General features: G+C 38.3%; 2 protein-coding genes across 19 annotated transcripts in view; both read left to right on the top strand.

Moving 5' to 3' along the window:
* mapk8ip3 (mitogen-activated protein kinase 8 interacting protein 3) overlaps nucleotides 1-2243 on the top strand; it is a 33790-nt gene extending 31547 nt beyond the window's left edge. For 16 of the 17 annotated variants that reach the window (XM_074655725.1, XM_074655737.1, XM_074655732.1 and 13 more), the window contains one exon: nucleotides 851-2243. In XM_074655725.1, the coding sequence (XP_074511826.1) occupies nucleotides 851-978 (128 nt within the window). In that variant the 3' untranslated portion in view covers nucleotides 979-2243. The remainder of the gene's footprint in view (nucleotides 1-850) is intronic. The other variant, XM_074655723.1, reaches the window with a different exon arrangement.
* A 2757-nt stretch (nucleotides 2244-5000) lies between these two features.
* Nucleotides 5001-17633, top strand: part of syt5a (synaptotagmin Va) — a 15241-nt gene continuing 2608 nt past the window's right edge. The window contains exons 1-8 of one of the 2 annotated variants that reach the window (XM_074655701.1): nucleotides 5001-5128; nucleotides 12057-12217; nucleotides 13005-13019; nucleotides 14168-14349; nucleotides 16771-16857; nucleotides 17068-17235; nucleotides 17335-17502; nucleotides 17622-17633. The exon at nucleotides 17622-17633 is cut by the window's right edge and continues 106 nt beyond it. In XM_074655701.1, the coding sequence (XP_074511802.1) occupies nucleotides 12064-12217; nucleotides 13005-13019; nucleotides 14168-14349; nucleotides 16771-16857; nucleotides 17068-17235; nucleotides 17335-17502; nucleotides 17622-17633 (786 nt within the window). In that variant the 5' untranslated portion in view covers nucleotides 5001-5128; nucleotides 12057-12063. The remainder of the gene's footprint in view (nucleotides 5129-12056; nucleotides 12218-13004; nucleotides 13020-14167; nucleotides 14350-16770; nucleotides 16858-17067; nucleotides 17236-17334; nucleotides 17503-17621) is intronic. The other variant, XM_074655702.1, reaches the window with a different exon arrangement.

Here is a 17633-nt window from a genome sequence, read left to right as displayed (position 1 = left end):
TAAGTCGCCTTGGCTTCAACTATTCTTGTAATAACATTTTGATAAAAGACAAATTCTATATTCACATGTAAAAAAAAAAAGCACATAAACATAATTTTAAAGGGTATTCCTTTTCAGTATTTAAAAAATGATTTGAAACATTTCTTTAAAGGTCCCATATTATAAAAAAGTGAGATTTTCATGTTTTTTTATTATAAAGCAGGCTTAAGTCCTATATAAATACTGTGACAGTATCGAAACACTCAATCCACAGGGAAATACACACAGCCCGTATTCAGAAACTCTGCATTTGAAACAACCTGTCAGGATTTCTGCCCATTTGTGATGTCACAAATATACAATATTTAGACCCTTGACACAATTTTTAACGTAAACATTCTAAATGTGTCCCAGTTTATTCCTGGTTGCAGTGGATGTGAATGACATCAGCTGACAGGAAGTACACATGGACCCAAGCTGTTGCCTAGCAATGCATTTCTGTTGCAATTCCCTCAAAATGCGCTAAAACAAAGTGTTTCAGACAGAGGGTAAATACAGGCATATTCAGGCAGACAGTATGAGGAAAATAACGTGTTTTTTTTTAACATAAGAGCATGTAAACATGTTCTAGTAGAAACACAAAATACAAGTATGAACCTGAAAATGAGCACGATATGGGACCTTTAAATATGTATAGAGCTTTTCCTGATGTTTTATACAAATGCAATGCCTGTATGTCAAAATGTTGGTTTAGAAAATACAGAATCAAGAAACTAAATAGACTTTAACATATCATTAGCACAATACAGTTTGATATGTGTTCATTGAGGAATTACAGCTCTTGAGCTTTCTGTTTACCTGTTTTCCTCAGGAGATGGAGAGGATGATGAGACAGAGGCAGAAGCAGACAGTGGTGGAACTTCGCAGATAAAACCTGCTTTGTGTAAAGCTGAGCGGAGCCACATCATCGTCTGGCAGGTGTCTTACATACCTGAGTGACACCTGGATCTGCTTTAACACCCACACCCACTCACCTCCTTAAAGAAATCTCCTCCTGCCCCCCAAAAGCTTCCAGCCACCCAAACCTTGTAATTATCCCTGGTCATGTAAAAGTTCCCCCTTGGCTCTAAAACGACCCTCCAAGCCGTGTACCGTACCCTTGTAACTATTATATCCCCTCCTGCCCCGTCACCTTGTAACTTAAATGCCTTGTAAGTACCTCCTCTGATCTAGTAATCTGCCTGCCATCCTGTTTCTGTCCCACACAGGGCATTGTTACTATCTTCATGAGCCTTGTAACCCAGCCTCATAACTACCTCCCTCCTCTGCATTGATCTTATATTCACCCTGTAAGCACACTGTATCTCCTCCTATATTTACCTCAATTGTCCTGCATCTGCCCCAGAGTTATCCTCCTCTTCCTACACTTAGTTTGTCACCTGTGAAGCCTCCACCTTGTCTTAAAGGAAAGCCCTGAGCCCCAACATGCATCAATTGTACCAAAAAAATCAATAAGTACAAAAATGTGAATGACAACAGTGACTTGCATTTTCACCAGAAACCTGTCTGATTTTTCTAACAGCTAATCAGTAATCCATAACCATTTATGCCATGATATGTTTAAATGCAGTTATTGGATGCAGGTGTCTTTTGACAGTGTGTTTGAGTTAAAACAAGACAGCATACAGACTTGTTTTGGCTTCAAGATTGTAATGGATGGCAAACAAGTTTGGGTCACTTTTTACGACAACATGGAAGAAAATGGAAAGTCAAAATTACAGCATGTCAGATTCAGTACAGAAGTCTGGGCTTTTTTGGCCGTTATCTAAAATATTTTGCATCCAATCTCGCAGTCACAGAAACAGTCTCGATTAATGACGTCTGCTCATTTTCTATCCTGATCAAAACAACCCTCATGAGGATATAATGACTTAGAGTGCGGTAACAGACCCCAAATGAACCCCCGATGTGAATCAAATGTCATGCTAGAGTCGTGTGAACAAGGTTATTTAAACCAGTCGAATGGGGTTGTGCTTTATGTGTCAAGGGTTCAGTCCGAGACTAATTTCTCTCATCTGACTGGCTGTTGATCAGACGGTTCGTTGTGAAGCAGGTGAACAGTGATGTGTTGTCATTATGTGTACAGGGATTATTGTAAATCTCCAGACACACTGAAGCCCATCCTCTTTGTTCAGTATGGAAATTCATGCATTGATCTCTATCTGTGTGGATTAAATATTAAACATATTTGTGTGCTGAAAAAACGTACAGTTGATGTGTGTCTAAATTATAATAACTGACTTAAGCATTTAAAAAAAGGATTTCCTGATTAGATTTATTTGTTTTAGACGAACAAAGACTGCAATGAAAACTGTAACAGAAGCAGGCACGGTCATGTTACCAATCAAGTTATTGCTCATTTAGTGCATGTTTGTTTATATAAAAATGTCATAAATAAGTCATTGTATAATATGTCATAAAAAAATATCCATAAAAAGTCATAGTATAATATGTCGAAAAAAGTCATAGTATAGTATATTCGAAAAAAAAAAACATCATACAACAGTATGTTGAAAAAAATTCATAGTATAGTTTGTTTAAAAAAAAGTTAAAGTATAGATGGTCTAAAAAAAAGTCAAAGTATAGTATGTTGAAAAAAAGTCATAAAAAAGTCATAGTATAGTATATTGAAAAAAACTCACAGGATAATATGTCGAAAAAAGCTCATAGTACAGTAAAAAAAAATTATAAATAAAAATGCTATTATAACTATGTACATACTTATTTATTTATACTTTTTGCCCAGATGCCTCCCAGAGGATAATAAAGTGAGCGATGGACATAAATTGAAGTTATAAAAAGCCAGTACACATATCTCAAACTTTTTCATGTCAAGGAGCTCCAAAATCTATGTCCAATCGACCACAGACCATAGATGTATAAGAGGTTGTGATCTGTGCTTTTGCGCTGCGCGTTAGTAAATAGCCTACAACTACATTAAATTCTGTTTATGTCATGCTACCAGCACTACTAGCTACTGGCTGATAGCCGGTTGTTTGGGAACAGAGACGTTAATACATCCTCCACGGTACAGGCTTACAGCATACAGCCCATGGGTTTATTATAAGATAAGAAAAGTGATGAATTAGAGCCAATGTGTCCATTATTACAGCTGCATACAGCTAGCAGGAAGCTGACAGAACAGGATATGTCATATGAGCGTGCAGGGTGGTGTTCTGGCCTGAGGAAAAGGAACTTTCAGTTGCAGCCACTAGGGGGTGCTGCTTCTTTTTACTACAGGCTTTATTGCTTCTCCTTTGACCAATAAAGCCTGTAGGTATATACACAGATATATCACATATGCTTTCTGAGGCATATGATAGGCATGATGGAAATATAAATTAATGAGGCTTATCTTACTCATTGTTTCCTTTATTTTCTCTTTTTCATTTCAGTTTTACTCCATTGTCATGCTGTCAATACTAACGGTGGTGCGCAATAATTCCATCGCTCATTGACTACAGCGTGTTGAAGGAGTTATCTGTCTGTCTAGTTAAGGAAGGGGACGCTTTGATGAGGGCAGAACAGGCGGTGCAGTTCATTATGCCGAGGAAAATAACTCTGGATTCAGCTATTAGTTCATTTTACAACTTTTAGGACATAATGATTTTAAATGAGTATTTTTGCCTCTTTTGCTTCTACACTGTTTGGTGAAGAGTTCCTATGACTGACCGCTCTGTTCGGTTGGTTGCTGTCCAAGGTGCTGAAGCCAGCAGGGCGACTGAACTGAAAGCACTGAACTACATTGAACTACTTCCAACTACTTTAAACTTCCGCGAGCTCCAACCACAGATCATTTTGAATAATGCTCTCTTTAATTCAGCTTATTTTTGGAAAAAAAATGCAATAATTTTAACCACTAGTCTATTTTCATCCTTATTTGTATTTTTAAATAAGACAACAAATCAGCGTCCCTTCACTGTTTCAGCCAGATTAGGGGTTGCAGGAGAGCTGGTACACTGTAAAATATGGACACCTTAACGCAGGGGTCAGCAACCTTTAATATCAAAAGAGCCATTTCAGGCAAAGAAAAAAAATTAAAAATCTGTCTAGAGCCGCAAAACATTTGAGCATTGTGATGAAGGTAACACAGTTTATAGTCTAAGTATATAGTATATAAGTCTAACGCAGTGAGGGCCCAAGTGCAAATGTACTACGGAGTATTAGGGCCCGATTGAGGGAAAAAACATCTGAGATTTACAGAATAAAGTCATAATATTAAAAGTCGTAATATTACGAGAATAAAGTCAGAACTTTACAAGAAAAAAAAATAACACGTAAAATACTACTTTATAATATTATGACTTTATTGTCATAATACTACGACTTTTTTTTCTTGTAAACTTCTGACTTTATTCTCATAAAGTTACAACTTCTTTTCTCGTAAACCTATGACTTTATTCTCGTAATATTATGACTTTATTTTCATATTACGACTTTTTTTTCTCGTAAACTTCTGACTTTATTCTCATAATGTTAAAACTTTTTTTCTCGTAATATTATGACTTTATTCTCGTAATCTCAGATTTATTTTTTTTCCTCAATGCGGCCCTAATACTCCGCTGTACCGTCGTACCATAGACCTACAACAATTATAAATAAAAATGAAAATGTAATCAAAAAACAGTTATTCATTTCCATTCCATAAAATAATTCCACCTATACTGCAACGCAAGTCTCCTGATTTGTAATTAATTCACTTATTCAACAGAATTACACTTGTGACTAACAAAGTTCTTAAAGTTGTACCAGATTATATTCAAATTTTCTTAATGATTTTGCGAGAAATGAGATTCCAAAGTGACAGTGTTAGATGAACTAGCTCTGAAAGATTGACTTTTTTTGCAGTGTAGGTGGACAGTAAATCGTTGGCAGTGAGGGATATTGTGGAGATTAACACAGGAGGGGGGAGGGGGGAGGGGGAGAGAGGAGAGAGAGAGAGAGAAAGAGAGGAGAGAGAGAGAGGAGGGAGTTGTGTTTAACACTTCTCATCAGTCAGTGGTGGTGGATTTATCAAGAGTACATTTGGATGCAAAGAAATAAATAAAAATAAAAGCCAAAGAACTGAGAGGGAGTGACACTAAATAAGGTGAGTTACATGATGTTTTCACTTTGTATTCAAGTTTATCTCAGAGTTATTAGTTAATTTGTCACCATGGCCAAATGACGTGTTTTAAAATGGCTTATTCCAGACAAACACTCAAAATGCGTAAAGGTATTCAATTTATAATGGAAACAGAAAAAAGCAAGCGAGCCTTAATAAGCTAGAAACAACAAATGTTTGGTGATCTTACTTGAAAATCACTTGATCATGAAACATAATGTATTTCAGTCGTGCCGTAAATCTGTTAATAAGCAGCTGTGCTTACAAGGAGCACAAGGTTAATGTTCATCTATTGGATTTTATACTTAAATGCAAATTTTTATCTCATTCTTTATCTTTTGATGAATGCATGTCGCTGGGAAAGTTCCTCCATGAGAGAAACATTTGATTTTAATGCATAGTGGAGGATGTTTTCCAAACCTGGCAAAGATTAGTTTAAGTGGATTATGGGAGGCTAATGCACGTCTATTTACAGAGTCTGTGTTCACGTGCTGTCACCCGCAATACACCTCTACAATAGTGATGTTTACCTCTACAGCCTTTAGGAAGTTTCTGACATTGTGTTGGTATTATAAACTTTAAATCCTTCAGCTTGATGTTGGAATGGATAGTTGTTTGCACCTTGCACACATAGGCTACTGTTGTGTTTCTTGGAGCTTATGGCTTTTTGTACAAAGCTGCAGATCTACAGCAAACAGCAGAAGACCCATATCTTAACTACAGTGATCTTATCCTAAATTTCTGCAGATATACAAGCAACGTGCAGTTTTACAGGTCACCACAGGTCAAATGTAACTGCCAGATATGAAGATTATAAAAACAAATTCGGTATCACATGCACAGACTAAATAGAGACAGAGAGTGACACAGAGTAAATAGAAATATTAAATGATGGGTACAGTAATATGATGCTCAAATTAGCATTATCTCACCTTCATTTCAAGATGAACAAATGCTCTCTCTTAAGTCAAAGTTCCAGTGGGAACTTTAATTTTGGATTATGCCCCCATTGCAATGTATGCAGACGATTCGATAATATATACATCAGCGTACACATCTGGAGAACTTGGTAGGGTTTTAAAGAAGAATGGGTAAGAGTAAATCAGTATTTTTTTAATAGGGCTGTCAAAGTTAATGCAATAATTACACATTAACGTAAATTAGTTTTAATGCCACTAATTTCTTTAACGCATTAATGCCATTGACCTTTCGGAGGTTGTAGCGGGCTCAGTTTCAAAGCTAAGTGAAGATACCGGTATCATATGAAACTGTAAAACCTAAGGAATCCATTGGTACCAACCATGTCATACTAGCTTGTCACGAAGGAGGTTAAATAACGCTCCAAACTTGTGCTAAATTTTGGGGAAAAACTGGCATCGTCATTTTCAAAGGGGTCCCTTGACCTCTGACCTCAAGATATGTGAATGAAAATGGGTTCTATGAGTACCCACTAGTCTACCCTTTACAGACATGCCCACTTTATGATAATCACATGCAGTTTTGGGCAAGTCATTGTCAAGTCAGCACACTGACACACTGACAGCTGTTGTTTCAAGCTGTCAACAAAAGCCAAAGTTGCTAACGTGTGCATGTAAATACCTCCAATAGTCGGGCAGAGTGTCAGAAGCCTAATGGGGCCTTGAGCTCAGTTCAGAGCCGTGAGTTTTTAGACTGACAAAATCCCTCCGCCGGCTGTTCACCTCCAAACTGTCTGCAGGGAGATCAGACCAGAGAGCCTTTGAAAGGCAAAACAATGCAAGATCTGGTTACGATTTAGCTCAAACTACAATGGCTGTTTGAAATATTGGAGGTGACATGAGGCCTTACAGCATATACTGTGCATTTATGCTCAAATGTATTTAAAAAATATAATGCAATGCTTTATCAGAGTAAATGACAAACAGTATGCAGTATGCATTAGTATGAAAACATTCTAGTGCTGCAACTAACTATCATTTTCATTATGATTAATCAGCTGCTTATTTACTTGATTAATTGTTAATGGTTTGGTCCATGAGATGTAAGCAAATAGTGAAAAATGGCTATCACAAGTTTTAAAACCAGAGATATTGTGATTACAATTATAGATCCCAAGAAAAGCAGCAAATATTCACACTGGTACCAGAGATTTTTTTTTGGGGGTATTTTGCCTGAAAAATTACCTAAACAATTAATTATCAAAATAGTTGATAAATAATTTTCTGTTGATTGATTGATTGATTGATTGATTAATTAATTGACTAATCGTTTCAGCTCTAAACCTAAGAATTAAATACATTACAAGTTGCCAAATTTTAACAAATAGACAGTATTAAGGACAGTATTTCTAGTAGGCATACTGAACTGACCAAAGACCAGAAAAAATCGCATTGGTGCCTGATTCAGATCATTTATTGGGGTCACAGTAAAGGTTATTTCCCACTACTTGGTTGAAAGCAGTGATTTCAGCTAAATGCTAATGCTAGCATGGCAATATGCACACAATGACAACTCTAACATGCTGATTTTCAGCAGGTGTAATGTTGACCATGTTTGTTCACCATCTTACTTTAGAGTGTTAGCATGCTAACATTTGCTAATTAGCATTAAACATAAGGTACAGTGGACGCTGATGAAAATGTTGTTAGTGATGCAGACATTTGCTCATATTCGACAAATTGAAACTTTGACCCTAACGGTAGCTAGAGGAAAAGTTACGAAATCACCAGAGTTATTACGTGGGGAACATGAATATCTGTTCCAAGTTTCACAGCAATCCATCCAAAAGTTGTCAAGATAGGCTATGTCACTAAAAACTCAAAAATCTCAACCTTGTGGTGGCGCTAGAGGAAACATCAGATTCACTAAAGTCAGTCGGCTTCATCCTCTGGGGACCATGAATAGCTACAAAAAGAATAGAAAGAGATATTTCAGTCTGGACCAAAGTGGTGGACAAATCAACAAACCGACATTGCCGTACGTCCGTACCATTCTCGTGATATCTCAGGAACACCTTGAGAGAATTTCTTCAAATTTGGCACAAACGTCTGACAAACTGATTTGATTTTGTCGGTGAAAGGTCAAGGTCACTGTGACATCACGTCCGTCCCATTCTTGTGATATCTTTGGGAACGCCTTGATCAAATTTCTTCAAATCTGGCACAAACATCCACTTGGACTCAAGGATGAACTGATTTGAATTTTGTGATTGATGTAGTAGTAGCTGCAGTTTATAGTAAAGTAAACTGCAGCTTGACTGGTTAGCGGAGCCATACAACCGCGAGGCGGTAATTCTAGTTCCCTTTTTTGATGTTTTCCTTTGCTCACCTCACAGATCTGTTTGTAGTGTGCAATTTTCATACAGAGCCTTTTCTCTAAGCTTTTTGTGCCATTATATTGCAAGCGTCGACGGTTCATGTTTGATTGTTCAAGATGTGAGTTTTGTTTAATATGTCAGACATTGTTCTTTCCTATGTTAACAGAGAAGGCTGTTGTCATATTTTGACAAACCATGTCTCTGTTGACAAGACTTTTATAGACCTTTTGTCTACGGCATTGGTTGTTAAACACTTTATGTACTAGCCTTAGCTTTTTAGAACCTAAAAATGCTTCTAATTTAGCTTCAAACCAGTTTCTATTTGTGGAGCATTCGTTTTTATTCCAGAGCAGCCTACCAGATATTGCTCCAACTAATTTTCTGTCTTTAATCTTTGACTTTTATATTCTTTTATTCGTTTTTATCTTATGCATCTTGTGCTCTTTTATCTTGTTTTTATATATGTAAAGCACTTTGAATTGTCTTTGTGTATGAAATGTGCTACATATATAAATAAACTTGCCTTGCCTGGCCTTGATTTCCCAAACTATTAACCAGGCAAAATGGTATATTCTTGGGAGTTTTCTCATATCAAGCTGCATGATTTCCCCATCTTGCAATATCCAGATAAAGACATGTATTCCATCATCAACGTGACCAGGTTTCTGACTCACTGATGTTTGTTTCTGTGACTGATGTTATGGCAGCAGTCCAGCCTAAATCTGGTCATCATCCTGATTTTTGGGGGGTTCTGAATTTGAGATAAAAAAACATTATGCATCCTGGTAGAGACAGCAGAGTGACAGAGAGTTCAGTGGGTGATTTTATCCAAAGTACTTACAGTACCACCAGTAGTAGTCATCAGTAGAGTGAATATACAGGCATCATATTAAACTAGACAACCTAAGGAATCCATTGGCACCAACCATGTCATACTAGCTTGTCGCAAAGGAGGCTAAATTTTGGCGAGGAAAAACTGTCATGGCCATTTTCAAAGGAGTCCCTTGACCTCTGACCTCGAGATATGTGAATGAAAATGGGTTGTATGGGTACCCAGGAGTCTCCCCTTTACAGACATGCCCACTTTATGATAATCACATGCAGTTTGAGGCAAGTCATCTATCCACACACTGAGGTCTCCCTCTCTAATCCTCTGCTTATGCAGTCCAGGGAGATAAAGGGTCAATGTAACACAGCTCGCCACCTAAATCACATGTCATTGTGGATATATGATGTGTATGAACGTCTGCGTGTGTACGTCTCTATTCCAGCTGTCATGAGGGGAGGATAAATAACAACAGAGGGGAAGAATGAAGGAGAGATAATGTTGGGATGGGCGGAGAAAGGGGAGGAGACACAGATGTTTAAGCCGAAGGATTTTTGGATTACCTTTGGCAATTAATCTTGTTACATCGCTGCGCAGCGACAGAGGGCTGTCTAACCGTGGGTGGGGCATATGTGTCTGTGTGTGTGTTTAAATGTCAGTGTGCAGGCTGAACTCTTTACAGGGCACAAAAGAGATTGTCTTGATTACCAGAAACTGATATCTGTCTTATTTTATTGCGTCTATACGAAGGGCCACAGGCAGGGATTTGGCAAAAGGCAAACTCAGCTTTCTAGTTGCACTTTATACACCTTTTAAGTCTCATATCTTACTGAGGTAAATTCAAAGTATGCCTCATTAAAGGGTTAAACTGATATTAACTGGGGTTTCAAAATAGAACAATTTTAATCATTTTAATAATTATATAGTCCATTTTGTTAAGATTGTTTATGTGTTGGTATAATGTAGCCTACTCAATAGGCAAAAGACATTTTGACACGCCACAGTAGGATAAGCAGAGGTATAAATAATAAAATCACCAATGGTTGAATCTTCAGTTTCAGGGTCCTGTATGTGTGTGTGTGTGTGTGTGTGTGTGTGTGTGTGTGTGTGTGTGTGTGTGTGTGTGTATCCACCAGCCTTGCCGTCACAAAGTCAGAGGGAGTATTTTTGTGCAAGTAATGAGCTGCAGAGCACCATTCTACTATTTCTTGACATACTGCCATCACAGAAGGGAAGCAGGGAGGAAGGAAAGGTTAAGGAGGAAGAGAGGAGGAAGGAAGCAACAAGGGAAGTAGGGATGAACATGGGAAGAGGAGGACAAATGGAGAAAGGATGCAGAATAGTAAGAGAGGCAGATAAATGTAATTCTTGTGTTTATATAGAAGGGATTTATTGTAAATTAAGCTTTGAATTAGTGAGTGGATATAGGTATTTTAAATCATATCATTTTTGGAGTTATCTTTAGGATATGTATTCATATATTAAATTAGAGAACCCACTGTCGTGGAAAAAAACTACATTTCATTTTGAATATTGGGAGTAAAAATATAGATGTGCACATAAAAATAGTCAAGTTAAGAACAAATTCCTAAACTTTACTGAAGCCCTAATATATACTCTATTCCTCTGGTTAACATAAGCCAAAAAGCTATTCAGCCAACAATGTCATCAGAATAGGATGAACAGGAAAAACATCCCTAATTCCAATTTGGAAGTGTTCATTCATTATTTCAAGGGCGTTAGCACTTGACATAGTGATACCAGATAAATAGCCTAAATTAGCAACTTTTGTTGTGTTCCATATTTGTAGCAGTTTGTTACCAAGCTAAACCAGTGTATAGTGTGTAACAAGCAGTGTATAGCTCCTTTAAAATGAGCTGAATTGATTATATCAGTGTTAATATTGGATTTTATTTTTTATGTAACTGCCAGATGTGTTGCATTTGCAGCCATTCTGCCAACAGTTTGTTGAGATGTTTGTAGTTCTCATCACCAAGTCATTGTCAGAAATACCCAGATTTTTCCAACTCTGAACAACAAGTTGGATGCTGACATGTTTTTTTTTTTACTTAGTAGTTGGGATAGATAAATGTCAATATAGTCAATATTGAATTACTTTCTCCTGAAACTTTTGTGTAAGTAGGGCTAGAGTATGCTAATGCATGCTAGTAGACTAACATGTATTGTACTTGAACTAAGCAGAATTCTAAAGACACTTGACTTTACTTTATTCCATTTTACGCTAAATTATACTTTTACTCCACTACATTTCATGGGACACTATTGTGTGTACAGCTTTTGTTACATGTTACTCTGCAGTTTGAGAACTTTCTTACAAATGTATTAGCTAACCATTGTTACATTACATTTTGAATGCAAGAGTTGTATTTAATGGAGTATTTTTACACTGTGATGTTGCCGCTTTAACTAAAGAAAAGGATCTGAGTACTGCCTTCACCACTGGAATTTCACACCATCATTATACTTCCTTTTCAGTAAAGCCTCAATGAAGTTAAAGTATTTGTCCTTGATGAGGATGGTCTGTTAGTCTTTGTGAGATGCTTGAAACTAAAGAGTGAATGAATGGTGAGAGGCAGGAGAGTGAAGCGAGTGAGAGAGGATTAAAGAGATTAAAGCCAAGGTGAAAGGTCAAATAGCATGAGGTTGAATGAAAGACACATCGGAAGAGAAAACGAATGTGTTGTTAGCTCTGGAGGTTCAGTGTTTTGCGGTAGATTTAATGATTACAAAGTCGCTGACCGTATGTTGTCTGCTCTCCTTTGATTTCACAGAGCAGTGATGCGACTGGTCAGCGTGGCCGGTGCGCGGCTGCGCAGGGCGGCCGAGGAGGAGGAGGAGAGGGAGCACCCTGCGCCTCCTCCCTCGCACCACTCCAACCACCAGTTCGCCAACATGAAGAACAAGTTCTTCAATGAGATCACGCACCTGCCAAGTGAGCACACACAAATATACACAAAATACAAACATAAAGACAATGCAAACACACTTATGCTCATCTGTTGATGCACATGGAAATACTCCAAACTAAGTTCAATTTGATGTGTTCTAAAAGACTAAATTATATAGGAGCTTTGTTAAGTCTGCGAAAATAACTTGATATTTTCATTTTGTGGTCTACAATTTTTTTTACAAAAAGCCTTCCATTTAGGCCATTGCCCCCCCTACAGACACCATGTATTGAGGTGGTCAGGGTGGATGGGTCGGTCTAAACCTAACGAAGTAGTTTTATTGCCTAAACCTAACTAAGTGTTTTTTTTTTGCCTAAACCTAACCAAATTGTTTCGTGTAAAGACGGAAGTTTATTTTGAAAAAAAAATAATTGTATGCATATAATTGGAAATTGACGTGTGTTTATTGGACATTTGTAGGAAAACACAAAAAAATTGAAATATCTTTTCGTAAGATATCATACAAACTATTGTTTTAGGATACGTTGCTCAACAACAAGTAAACATACCGTGTGCATTCATGTCCTATTGGACATATGAAATAGGAAACATGAGGCTCAGAGTACTTGTGTGGCGATAGTATTTTCAATGTTGTTCGAGGCTGTCAAAAATTGAAGCCAAATCAGCAGATACACTGGCGAATTCAGAGACCTAATAAGAATCAATCTATAACCTCCATACCATCATCTAGCCATCATGTCATCTCATTTTCATTTCTTCATTCTGTTCTCTCTCATTTCCTCATGTGACCACTCTGCTCTGCTCTTCAAGATCATAAACTCAAGAGTAAGTCCATCTCATGTCTTGTACCATTCAGTTTTTTCCTGTTTTAAAGAATAAATGTGCGCCAAGTCTTCTACAGGTGGCAAAACAACAGCTCTCTACTGACGGTTGAGGTTTAAAGGTTTGACTGGCAGCTGATATCAGCTAAAAAAACTGTATACTGTGTACACTGTACTACCTGCTCAGCACCAAACAGCAGGCAGTTAGCTGATGTACATAGTGGAGCATTTAGTAGCGAAACAGGAGTTGGTCGAGACCAAAAACAGAGGAAAAAGAGAGTACACATTGGACTTAGATTGAATGAAAAACAAATTAATAAAAATTTTGCTTTTGGATGTGTACATAAGCAACTTTTTGCCATTGTGAAATTAAAGGTCCAATGTTTATGATTTAGGGGGATCTATTGGCAGAAATGGAATATAATAATAATAAGTATGTTTTCTTTAGTGTATAATCACCTGAAACTAAGATGTGATTTTTGTTACCTTAGAATGAACTGTTTATATCTACATAGGGAGCGGGTCCTCTTCACATAGTCCACCATGTTGCACCGCCGTGTTTCTACAGTAGCCCAGAACGGACAAACCAAACACCGGCTCTACATAGGGCGTCGGCCATCTTAGTTTAGCTTGTTAGCATGCTAACATTTGCAAATTAGCATTAAAAACAAAGTACAGTTGAGGCTGATGTAAATGTCATTTGTTTTGCAGGTATTTGGTCAAAAAAAAAAAAAATTTTAATTTTTTTTTTAAGTATTTGACTTTTAAATTTAAAAAAAAAAATTTAATTATTAAAATGTATCCTCTTGAAGCCATGCATGCCTGTCCAAAATTATATGCTAATCCTTTAAATACTTGTTGAGATATTTCAGACGAGACCAGTGATGGCCAATCAACAGACAGAGCGACATTGCCATCCGTATAGTCACAACGCTAGCATGGCTAAAAAACGTCAAACTTATTTACAACCATGGAAGGTTTTTACATGACACCAATCTTACACTGTTTAACAAGTGCTTTAACAAAATGGCTCACAAGTCCAGCTCACGTCAGTAGGAATTAAACCCCTCACCCAGACAGTGTCACTGTTGTTTCCTACCTAACTACACAGTACCAACCTGCCTTTCTGCTTCCTCTGCCTCCTTTCTCCAGTGCCCATGTGGGCAGTGGGAGCCATTGTGGTCGTGGTCCTTGCCCTTATTGCCTGCATGGGATTCTGCATCTACAGGAAGTGCTGCAACAAGGCCAAGAAGCCCAAGAAGGTCCGTGAGAGGAAGGGAGGACGAGGGCGCAGGAAGAAGGACAAAGATGGAGAGGATGGAGATGATAAGAAGGTGAGAAATGGGGTAGAGCGGTTCGGCCTCGTGCATTCCTGAGTTGTCACATGGTAATTCTTTCTGCTACCAATGTGGCTGCAGAAGAAGTGTGTCAAATATTTACACAGTACACTACATGCTACAAAGATTTTCCCAAGTAAGCAGTAAGAGTTTTTATGGTTTCACTTATTCAGCTCGTCTAAAACAAATCTAAAACAGCTGAAGTTGAGAGTAATGATTAAAGTTTGACTGAGAAAAACATTACAACGACTACCAGCCCGTTCACATTCCCAGGGCGTCAAATACCGAGGCTTTGTTACGGCCATCGGCGTTTGGTACCACCGCACAAAGCACCCCTTAGCGCCGGTATGAAACTCATCCACAGCGACAGTAAACACTCCGAGAAAGTGCGCTGGGAGTGTGGTGACGTAGTTTAAAAAGCGAAAAGACACACGCCGGGCGGGCGGGATGGGAGATGGATGGGTCCAAAAAACACAAGGCTTTCCTTTGAAACTAAAGAAAGGACTACATGATTTTGTTGCCTAATCCTAAAGTGACGCCAAGGGTAATTATAGCTGTTTTGAAGCCAAAAATAAAGTGACGCCGTGACGCCAAGGGGCTAAGGGGTCAAGGGGCCAAGGGGCCAAGGGGCCTGACGCCAAGGGCGTTATGTCACAAGTTGGGATGAGAACGTGTTGGGACTTCAGTTCTCATTGTTTGTTTTAGAGGTATAGTTTCACATTTTGGAAAATATGCTAATTCTATTTCTTACAGAGAGTTATATGAGAAGATTGATTCCACTCCACATGTTTGTAGGATAAAAATGTAGCTGCAGCCAGCAGCTGGTTAGCTTAGCTTAGCACAAAGACTGGAAACAGGGGGAAACAGCCTGGCTCGGTCCAAAGAGTACAAAATGCTGCGCTAGTAGGCAGATTTTGTTACCTTTGGATAGAACCCCCCCTGTTTCCAGTATTTATGCTAAACTAACCAGCTACTCTACTGGCAGTAGAGTCATATTCAATGTACAGCCACGAGTGTAGCATCGATCTTCTCATCTAACTCTCAGCAAGAAAGTGAATAAGCATATTTTTCAAAAATGTTGAACTTCTCCTTGAAGGGGCAGGTAAAAAGATGCAACTGGGTATTATGATACATGTGTTTCAGAAGAAGCACACGGCTGACTACACCCTCTCCACAGGCAAACTGATGGAGCTACCAGCAATAAGAGCTGCACTGATTGCAATCACTGCTTCACAGCTGTTTGGCTGTTATCCAGGTTGAGACTAGTAATGGACAAATTGACAGCTTAAACTGGGCACAAAAGCCAAAAGGGATGACAGAGTCACAGCTGCTGTTGGGATTGGAGGAGTTTGTGGTAACAAGCATCAATATAGAATATAGATTATTTCAAAGAATTAGGTTAAAACTTTACTTGTTGCAAACCAAAAGGATAAAATAATCTGCATCTTTGTTTATAAGCCTAATGCTTATTCGTGATTACTGATAGTATGATCAATATGTTCAAAGGGTGGCTATTATGGGGTAACCACAGTGGAACCTTGAAGGTGCTCTGTGGAGTTTTCTTGTAAACAAACAAAAGTAATGTTCACATTCAGTGTTACTTACTAATACGTGAATGCATTTCCTTGCTCAGAAAATATTTGCAAATCCAATGTTTTGGGACATTTTGACAAACAAAATGGAGACCCACTCATAAAAACCACAGAATTTGTATATAAAGTGGACGTAGTCACCGTGACGTCACCCATTGGTTTGTGGACTGCCATTTTGAAGCCTTGAGTTTGGCATTTTGCAACCAGATGTGACAAGAGAGGGTGGAGCTAAGTACAACCAAACTCTGAACAAGATATTTTAGGCGACCAAAATGTTACAATTAACTTTCATGAACTGAAAACGCACTGTGAAAGGTTTAAAGTTGTAAGATGAAAACACAGACAACTCCCAGACTGCACAACGCCGAGATAACGACCTGTCAATCACAAGGTAGCCACGCCCCAAAAGCCATCTATTTTAGTCTAAATGGGACCATAATTTACCAAAAGAACATCATGCTGTATTGAAGAAGACTTGAAACTAGCGATTGAGACCATAAACTCATGTTTATAATGTTTACTGAGGTAATAAATCAAGTGAGAAGTAGGCTCATTTTCTCATAGACCTCTATACAATCAGACTTCTTTTTCAACCAGAGGAGTCGCCCCCTGCTGGCTATTAGAAAGAATGCAAGTTGAAGACATGTCTACAAGTGGTCAAAAACTCCACAGGGTATTTTTAAGACTCAGGCCTCCGCAAAATACTTACAACCTTAACCCTATCTCACGTCATTTTCACTGTATGGTCAACATTGATTGATATTATATATCAAATCTGCTTAATAAAATTATCTGTTACCTGCTAACCATGCTGTGTTCCTTTCAGGAGGGAGAGGACGGGAAGGAAGATGAGGAGAAGGAGAACTTGGGCAAACTGGAGTTCTCACTGGACTATAACTTTAGTGATAACCAGGTACACACACACACACACATGCCTGCACATAGTATTTTGCAAGCATACACACCAATATCCAACTTTTCAAACACAAACACGAAAGAATTTTGAGCTCAACAATAGAAGGAAAGCAAAGATGCTGCTCTTTATTCTGAATAGCTAGCTCCATTTCAGGATTTAGGATCCAGGGATGCCTACAGTTAAACTTATCTCACCTTCCTTCTCCAGCTGATAGTCGGCATCCTCCAGGCTCAGGACCTTGCAGCCATGGACCTTGGTGGGACCTCAGATCCCTATGTCAAAGTCTACATGCTGCCAGACAAGAAGAAGAAGTTTGAGACCAAAATCCAGCGCAAAAACCTCTGTCCCGTCTTCAATGAGACCTTCATCTTTAAGGTCTGTAGATCATTTTATCAGTAGCATTTTTTAAACTATCCAACATGAACATTAAAGTTTCCAAAGCACTTTAGAGTAAACATTATTTTCCCTCTCTAGATACCCTATAGTGAGTTGGGTGGTCAGACTCTGGTGCTGCAGGTGTTTGACTTTGACCGTTTTGGTAAACATGACGTCATCGGCGAGATCAAGATCCCCATGAACAGTATAGACCTCGCACAGCCATTACACGAATGGAGGGATCTGGTTGGAGGAGAGAAAGAGGAGGTACATGATTTTTTGGGACATCTACAATGAATCAGTTCAGAACAGTCATTACCAACATTTAAAGACACCAAAGCACTGTGCAAAATGACTTATCCATGTATATGTTATGTACCTGACAGCAAGAGAAGCTG

The sequence above is a fragment of the Sebastes fasciatus genome, chromosome 13 (assembly GCF_043250625.1).
Source record: "Sebastes fasciatus isolate fSebFas1 chromosome 13, fSebFas1.pri, whole genome shotgun sequence".
In the NCBI taxonomy this organism is placed as follows: Eukaryota; Metazoa; Chordata; class Actinopteri; order Perciformes; family Sebastidae; genus Sebastes; species Sebastes fasciatus.
Note: the sequence above shows the minus strand (reverse complement) of the source record. Positions and strands in the feature narration are given on the sequence as shown.